This window comes from Papaver somniferum, chromosome 5, assembly GCF_003573695.1.
Source record: "Papaver somniferum cultivar HN1 chromosome 5, ASM357369v1, whole genome shotgun sequence".
Classification (NCBI taxonomy): domain Eukaryota; kingdom Viridiplantae; phylum Streptophyta; class Magnoliopsida; order Ranunculales; family Papaveraceae; genus Papaver; species Papaver somniferum.
In genome coordinates this window covers 62,779,613-62,788,376 of record NC_039362.1, presented here as the reverse complement: position 1 = coordinate 62,788,376, position 8,764 = coordinate 62,779,613, and the positions used below count along the sequence as shown (strand labels likewise).

Sequence of the window (8,764 nt, the reverse complement as noted above, 5' to 3'; positions counted from 1 at the left end):
GGAATTTTGAAAAGGAAGTTCCATATAATTTGTGCACCATATCGTTCGTTTAAACCAATATAAATGAATAAGATTATGCCCATCTGCATCATTTTGCATAATATGGTAATTGAGGATGGGATAAAAGTTGGACAAATTATCCAGATAAGGATTTGAGGAAAGAAATTCAACCCGCCTGGGGTATGCCCGCAAGAGAGAATTCAAAATAGAGGTTTACATTTAAGACTAAGGGAGGATATCACTGCACAATTGTAGGATGATTTTGGAAAAAGAAACCTGATAAGTGCATCATTTGCACTAGATTGAGACCTTAGTTCATTGCTTTATTATTAGTTTTCAATTCATTATGCTTCGATTTTGTTTTTTTTGGATTTCATAGGTGTATAGGGTTGTCTTAATCAATAGAAAGTGGAACTCGTTCAAAATACGAAGCCAGTGATGAAAGAATGAGTTTATTTTGACGTCACACGAAGAAGTTATGAGCATTTGAAGCAAGTTAAAGTTGTCAGAAAAGATGAACGTACAGGATTGATAAAGGCAGACAAGCCTTTTACTCTGGGCAATCACTGCAGTTTTAAAGGTAATTAAAATATCAGTCTTCCAAGATTGACAGTTGAACGGCTTATAAAGGCACCACTATTTTGGCTAGGGGATCCATAATGTTCCCGAAATTCATATTAAAAATTACAGTCGTACGAGGTTGATGCCACCAATGTTAGAAGCCGATGAAGTTAATGGATGTTGTTGTGATGATGTTGATCAGAGAAATGATGAGTGACTGGTGAATGATAAAGAAGTTGTGGTGATTGACTGATAGAAGATGGAGATGAACCTGTGATGAATGAGATCTAATAGATGTTATACAACAAAACAGAGAAGGGTTAAGTATCGAGTTTGATTGGAGAGAGTGGTGGTCGATAGCTTCTGGTGATGGAAAAATCTAGGAATACATGGAATGATCACTATGGTTGGTGGACAAACGGACTATTGACTGCTGACAGCGAGATAGATATGAAGATGAATCGGTGAATGAGATGGAGTGTTAGTTCCTCCAGAGCTGGACTTTTGATGGCTGCTTCCAACCAGTGAGAAGATGGATCTTCAGCTGATCGGTTGTAGTTGTTGATAATTGTAGGTGTAAATAATCCACATATCCAGGTGGAGCAATCCTAGGTAGTGGGGCATCGACAGCAGATAAGGCGTGAACCCGTGCAGACAATACGTGTAAAGGTCGGAGGTGACAGAAGAGACAACCATCGAGTACAAGAGTAATAAATGCATTGACGAAGTAGTTGAGAAGATAAGGAGAATCTGTTCAAAGTAAGACTCATCTAAGAATATCAAGGATGACATCATCTATACTCACTAACTGATCGATATCAGATGAGTGTATGTCGGGAGAAGATATCACCAGGCCTAGCCCTACATATCGGAAAAGACATCGTCTGCTACCCGAGAAGGACATCAAGGAAGATACGTCGCGACTTACACTATAACTTGGATGTATCATCACTTGTAGCTATAAATAGAGAGTCATGTAGAGAGCTAGAGGGAAAGTAATCAGTAAGGGTGGAGAGAATATCAAGAGCTTGAGAGAGTGAAGAGAGTGCTTGTTAGTGAGATATATGCTTTGTAACCTTGAATCGAGTAATAAGATCATCCCTTTTACCCCCGTGGACGTAGGTAATCATAATGAACCACGTATATCTTGTGTTCTTGTGCATCTCTTGCTTGTTTAGTTCATTATGTGTGTGTATGTGTTTCTTTGGATGTAGTTGTATAATTTTTCACATCTACATTCTGGCGCCGACTAAGGGGACTGTGTAACACCTTTTGATACCTTGCATCAAAACCATTAAAGAGAGATTCAAAAGCTCCTAAAACATCTTTTGATGTTAGTTGACGCTAAGTGAAAGACTTTTGTGGTTGAGGCATACGAGTAGATAGATGAGTCTTTTGAAGCAATTTTTCCTTCGAAACTCGGATCTGTTACATTCGCTTTTATCTAATCTTTGTTGAGCTTGTAGAGTCCTCATTTTGAGTCAAAAATCCTCTCAACAGTCTAAACTGTTTTGCTCTTGTTAAAAATTCTTGTCGCATGTTTAACAAAATTCTTCTTATCTTACGATTTCGAGTCAAAGAAACTTGTGATTTGTTTTGTTTTTGAAAACATTTTCTTTACGTCAAAATCCTTGAAATAGTTATGATTAAGATCTCAGGTTTGAGTTATGGTCGATCGTGTTTTCTTCTATGACTAAGACGAGTTGTTAGAAAGATTCAAAGCTCCCAAAAGGATCATCTTTGATGCTTGGTATAAGCTAGAATGAAACTTCGTCTCACAGGTCATATCTCGTCGTGGGCTAATTAAACACAATAGTAGCAGCGGCAAGACCAACTCAAAATCATTGAGTTAGGGTTATCCAAAGCTATGGCTAGAAAGGGTACGGTGAGCACTTCGACGACAGTCTCATCCTAATCCTATAACAAGGGCCTTACGGCGTCATCACAAAGCCAAAAGGAAGAGAAAACTTGTTTTGGCAATCTGTGCAGTTGAGACACCGACAAAACGATTAACGGAAGTCATCACTACAAACCTTAGCTAAGAGACAAATTTTCCGACCAAACATACAGATGATTAATGAGTTCTTGCACAAAGAATGTTAGGACAAATAATGATTAATGCATGAGAAAAGTACCGAAAGCGACGTAGCAAAACAATATTTCAAACAATCGTCTTATTAGTCAAAACCACCTCTTTTGTTGAGTTCAGCATGTTGAAGTAAAAAGGGATCGTACTTGGTTGAACTGTTTCTTTTTCTGAAATTCAGAACTGATGTACTTCCTCCTTAACTTTTTCGCAAACAGTCCAAAGTGAGGCGCTGTCTATTTTACTGATGTAGGTAGGGAAGGGAGAGCCGAAGAGTATCAATCATACCTGAGCCGATGGAAAGTACTTCTGGGATGGGCAGGATCTTGAGGAATCGAACTGTAACAGGAACTAGCGCTTAGGAAGGGGTAACAGACTCTCGACAAAAAAACAGTCGACAACACCAGCAGGAAGAATCCTGGGAACCGGGTGGAGGCATGGCAACTGTAAATGAGGAAGTCGACCTAGGCCGAGACGATCATCTTTCCCCGAGAGAACTAAGGATCAACCCGAGCCAAATGAGACCAGGGGATATGATATACGGAATGACTGCATCGGACACAGAGGAAGACGAGGAAGCGCGAATGATGCGAGAGGACCGTAGACGAGCAATGCAACGTGCGGAATATCGGTTTTCTTTGGAACAAGAAGGCGAGAGGCTTAGACAAGTGCATATAGACTTGGGAAACACCACCAGAGACATCCCACCAGTCACAACCGCTCCCCCCGTAGCTCCTCCTGTGGCACCACCGGTTCCACCACCCAACATCGTAGGGAACCATGTAAATGGTCATTCCAGTCACAGAAGCACCGACCCGACAGTGCTAGCAATTCTGGCCAACCAGAGAAGGCAGTAAGACATGATGAGGGAGCTGCAGAGAAGGAATCTGGTACTAGAGCATGAAAATTATCAGCTTCGGAACCAGAGATCTGGGTCACGAGGGTCATCGAGCCGGGGAGCCTCTAGCAACCATACCCGATCAGGACGAACTCGAACTCCACCCCTTGTCCGAGGACGCATACCCGATACTAACCGTAGACGAAGCGGGTACGGCCATCCCGAGAGTTCCTCAACCGATGAAGAAGTGCATAATGGAAGACCTGAGGTGGCGACTGAGGCCAAACTCAAGAAACTTGAGGTAATGGTTAAAAAATTGGTTGGAGATGGTGAGGAAGATAAGTTGGCAGAGGTGATTAGCGAAGCACATAAAACTCCCTTCACCAAGGAGCTTGAACGAGCATCGTTCCCTCCAAAATATACACTCCCAACCTTCCCATCCAGGTTTGATGGCACCGGCGACGCAGAAGAGCACATCAAGATGTATAGCATGTCCCTATTACAATAGAATAACTATGACGTGGTTATGTGTAAGTTTTTCTCGGCAAGTCTAGAAGGCGAAGCGAAGAACTGGTTCTATACTTTGCCCGATGAGTCCATAGGCAATTATGGCATCCTAGTGGAAACATTTCTCGAAACCTATATGCATAACAACATTGCTCGCCCAAGGGTAAATAAACTATTCACACTGGCACGAAGGTTCAGGGAACCCTTAAGATCTCTAACGGTCAGATGGAGGAAGCTGTGTACCGATATCGGGAAGGTACCTGTCGACCAACAGATCTTCGGGTTTAAAAATTCATTAGGAAAGTCTGACCCTATTTGGATAACAATGTACACTGAGAAGCCACAAACGTTAAGGGAGATGAGGAAGATGCAAGAGCATTACATCGCATTGGAAGAGATACAAGAGGGGGCGCAGGATAGAGGAATACAAGAAGCCAGCGCGGAGGTGGATCCTGTTCCTCGAGAAGACCCAAAGCGATCAGAAAAAAGGTCGATGGCACCACATCAAGGCTCGGGCAAGAAGGAATGGGTCGAGAAAGAAAAAAAGCCTCGTCATGAACCAAGAACATACACGCCTCTGAACGCACCATTGGAAGAAATATTCAAGGAAGTAGAAAAACGAAATGACATCAGATACCCAAAGACTAGGGGGATCCAGTTTGACGAGACAAGAAACCATCCCGAGTTTTGTCATTACCATCAGTACCGAGGTCACTCGACTAACAATTGCAGAGAGGTAAAAGACATTGTCCAGCATTTGATCCGAGATGGGTACTTACGACATTTTGTTAAGACAATGCCGACATCTACCCAACCTGATGCTCATGTACATCAAGTGAGGATTGACCGAAGAACTCAGTTCACCTGGAATACCATCTCGCACTCGGCAACTCAAGGGTTCGACTTGGGGGCCAGCATTACTTCTAGAATCCACAAGAGAGATCGGGTCGGAAAATAGATCTTTAGTGTAGGAAAAAATTTTCCTATGGAACCCTGGATGATGCAACCGATCACCTTCTCATCAAAAGATGTCCCATCGAATGGCCAAGCACATGGAGACTCCCTAGTAATCACCTTACTCATCGAGGAATGGGGGGTGAAAAGAATACTGATGGACAGTGGGAGTTCAGTCGAGGTCCTATTTTACAACGTTTAAAAGAATGGAGCTATCTGATGACATTTTAATCCCTTCAACTTATCGGATCTACGGCTTCAATGGTACGGTGACCATGCCAAAGGAAGAAGTCACTCTCAGAGTCTCGGATGGAGAAGGATATTTGGACATACTTACCACCTTATGTGTAGTGGATGTCGTATCGCCTTATGAGGAAATTCTCGGCAGGCCTTGGATCGCGGGCATCAAAAGGGTGGCGTCGGCATACCATCAGAAATTAAGGTTCCCATCTTACCGGGGGGTTGTGGAAGTATTAGGCGATCCCAGGCTGCAAGACAATGTATGCAACTGGATATTCAACAAAATGAAGAAAGGCGATCAAGACAGCGCCGAGAAAAGAACAAAGCTAAGGAAGCTAAAGCAGCGAAAGAATTGGAGAAGGTACTCTCACAAGCCATCACAGCCTACGAAACAGGCGAGCAAGAGATCTTATAGAAATCAAAGGAGGCGACGTCGGTCGAAGAATAAAATCCCAATTTCTCGGCCTTAGAGACTACCCGACAGATCAACTTAGGGACCGACGAGGAACCTAAGTTAGTGAAAATTGGAACCCTACTATAGGACGAACAAACAGAGCAGCTAATAACCTTGTTAAAGGAACACCTGTATGTATTTTCCTGGCAAATGCATGATATGGAGGGGATTGACACGGAGGTATGCTCACATCACCTAAGGATAGATCCTAAATTCAAACCAATCCGACAGAAAATGCGGAGAATTGCACCCGAGTTGCAAGAAGCGGTAGAGTCCGAGTTAAAGAAACTACAAGTAGCTGGGATCATTCGAAAGGCTCAATATCCGCAATGGATATCTAACATGGTGATAGTCCCTAAAATGAATGGAGGGGTCAGAATCTGCATCGACTTCAGCGACTTGAATAATGTTTTCCCAAAGGACAGCTTTCCCCTCCCCGGCATCGATCAACTGGTAGAATCTATAGTTGGGTACAAGGCTATAACGTTAATGGATGGATACTCGGGATATAATCAGATTCCCCTGGCTCCAGAGGATCAAGAACATACGTCTTTCTTCAGACCCAGAGGGTTATATTGCTACACTAAAATCCCATTCGGGTTGAGGAACGCCGGCGCCACTTATCAAAGGTTGGTGGAGGACATGTTCGAGGACAAAATACACAACACCATCGAGGTTTATATGGACAATATGTTAGTTAAAAGCAAAGTGACAGCCAACCATATTGACGATCTTAGGGAAATATTTCAAACCATGAGAAAATATAAGATGCGAGTAAACTCGGCCAAATGCACTTTTTGGGTTACCTCGAGTAAGTTTCTGGGATACATAATCACTGATAAAGGTATAGAATCCGACCCGAAAAATATTAGAGTTGTGTTGGAAATGTCGTCCCCGGTGACAATAAAAGATGTACAGTGGTTAAATGGAAACTTGGCAGTGTTAGGGCGATTCAATTCACGGTCCCCGGATAAATGTAAAGACTTCTTTGGGATGTTAAGAAAAGAAGAAAAATTCAAATGGAGCGAGGAGTGTGAGGATGCATTCCAAAATATTAAGCAACATCTCGCGAGCCTACCAGTGTTGAAAACACCCGAGCCCGATGAAGTGCTTACCCTATATCTCGGGGCAACAAGTTCTGCCATAAGTGCAGTCTTAGTCAAAAATGTGGGGGCAGAAGAGAAGCATGTGTACTTCATAAGCAAAACCATGAACCCAGCGGAGAAGAACTACACCAGAATTGAGCAATTGATACTATCCTTAGTATTTGCAACACAAAAACTTCGAACGTACTTCCAAACTCACAGAATTCGAGTGCTTACGAAGTCTTCCATAGAATCATTGCTCGACAATGCAGCGAGGTCGGGACGGATCTCTAAGTGGAGTGCACAAATCAAACAGTTCGATATCTTCTATGAGATGAGGACGGCAGTAAAGGCACAAGCAGTGGCCGACTTTCTGGCAGATTTCTCTTTAGACGATGAGGACGAAATTGAAGACATTCCGGGCATGGAAGAAGACCGAGAAGATCCCTCCGACCTCCTTGAAACTTGCAGTCCGACGCGATGGGAAGTCTTCGTCGACGGGTCGTCCAATAAAGACGGGTCGGGTCTAGGGCTAGTTTTCACCACACCAAAGGGGAAGAAGATGTTTCACTCCTTTAGGCTTGAATTTAAGGCAACAAACAATGTCACCGAGTACAAGGCCGTGATACATGCTTTAAGGATTATAGTAGAAATGGGGATTCACGACGTGAGACTGACTAGTGATTCTCAGCTGGTCATTAGGCAGATCAATGGGAAGTATGCTATACATGACCCAGTATTGCAGAAGTATTGGGAGCTCGCCCAATTTTATATCGGCCAGATACCAAACATCAAATTCCGACACATCTGCAGAAAAGATAATCGACATTCAGATGCACTGGCATACATCGCCTCCATGCTAACAGACTCGAGCATTGAAGGCATCAGAGTCATGAGAATCCTGATGCCATCTGTACCCGAGCCAGTAGACACAAAAGCATATATAGAGGTAACTACAGCTGATAAATACAAAGACGGCGATTGGCAAAAACCCATTCACCAATATCTGGAGATGGGAGAGTTTCCTAAAGGACGACCCGAGATCAACAAAATTAAAAGCAAAGCAGCGGCACACGAACTACGAGACGGTGTTTTGTATAGGAAGTCCTACCTAGGGCCACTGTTAAGGTGCCTAAGAAAAGAAGACGGGAACTCAATACTGAATGAGCTGCATTATGGGGTCGCGGACAATCATAGCTCAGCTCGAAGCCTGGCAACCCGAGCTAAGACCATGGGATATTTTTGGCCCTACATGAACGAGGATACAAAGCACATGGCATTAATTTGCGATGAATGCCAAAAATTTGGAAAAAAGATACATGCGCCTGCAGTAACTCTGATCAACCCCTGGCCCTTTGCCAAGTGGGGGATCAATGTAGGACCCTTACATGTCGGGTCGGGGCAGAGAAAATATTTGATCGTGGCTACTGACTACTTCACCAAGTGGGTAGAAGATGCACCGCTAAGGCACATTAGGGATAAGGACATTTTTCGCTTCATATGGGAACACATTATCTGTCGTTTTGGCGTGCCAGCAGCAATCGTCTCGGACAATGGAAAACTACTCCAAGGCAAGAACATTGACCTATTTTTTAACACCTACAATATCCGAAAAGTAAGGCAATGACCATCTACCCGCAAAGTAATGGGCAGGACGAGATCACGAACAAAACCATAGCCGACAATCTAAAGAAGAAGTTGGATGGAGAATATGGCGAGTGGTGCGAGGAGCTCTACAATGTTCTGTGGGCATATAGGACCACCCAAAAGGACGTGGCAGGTTAATCACCTTTTATGCTAACATATGGGACTAAAGCCATCCTTCCAACTGAGGCAATGATACCTACTGCAAGGACCGAGGCATGGAGAAGTAACATCTCAGCAGACCTTATTTTGGCTAAGCTCGATGATTTAGAAGAAACTAGAGAAATGGCCCTACAAAAAATGGAAAACTACCAAAGGAGATTACAACGTGAAAACAACAAACGCGTTCGACCGGGAGAATTTCAACCCGGGCAATTGGTATTGAAGGAACTACC

General features: G+C 43.4%; 1 protein-coding gene across 1 annotated transcript; it reads left to right on the top strand.

The window, feature by feature from the left end:
• Positions 1-5,874: 5,874 nt before the first annotated feature.
• LOC113279117 lies at positions 5,875-8,352 on the top strand. The gene is made up of 2 exons (XM_026527825.1): positions 5,875-6,616; positions 6,722-8,352. The coding sequence occupies exons 1-2, from the start codon at positions 5,875-5,877 to the stop codon at positions 8,350-8,352; spliced, it is 2,373 nt and encodes a 790-aa protein (XP_026383610.1).
• Positions 8,353-8,764: the final 412 nt, after the last annotated feature.

Excerpts from the sequence above, each read along its gene's own strand:
- LOC113279117 (XM_026527825.1), top strand. The coding sequence starts at position 5,875 with ATGCGGAGAATTGCACCCGAGTTGCAAGAAGCGGTAGAGTCCGAGTTA. Across the intron at positions 6,617-6,721 it reads TTCACGGTCCCCGGATAAAT|TGTTGAAAACACCCGAGCCC; the intron begins GTAAAGACTTCT and ends CGAGCCTACCAG.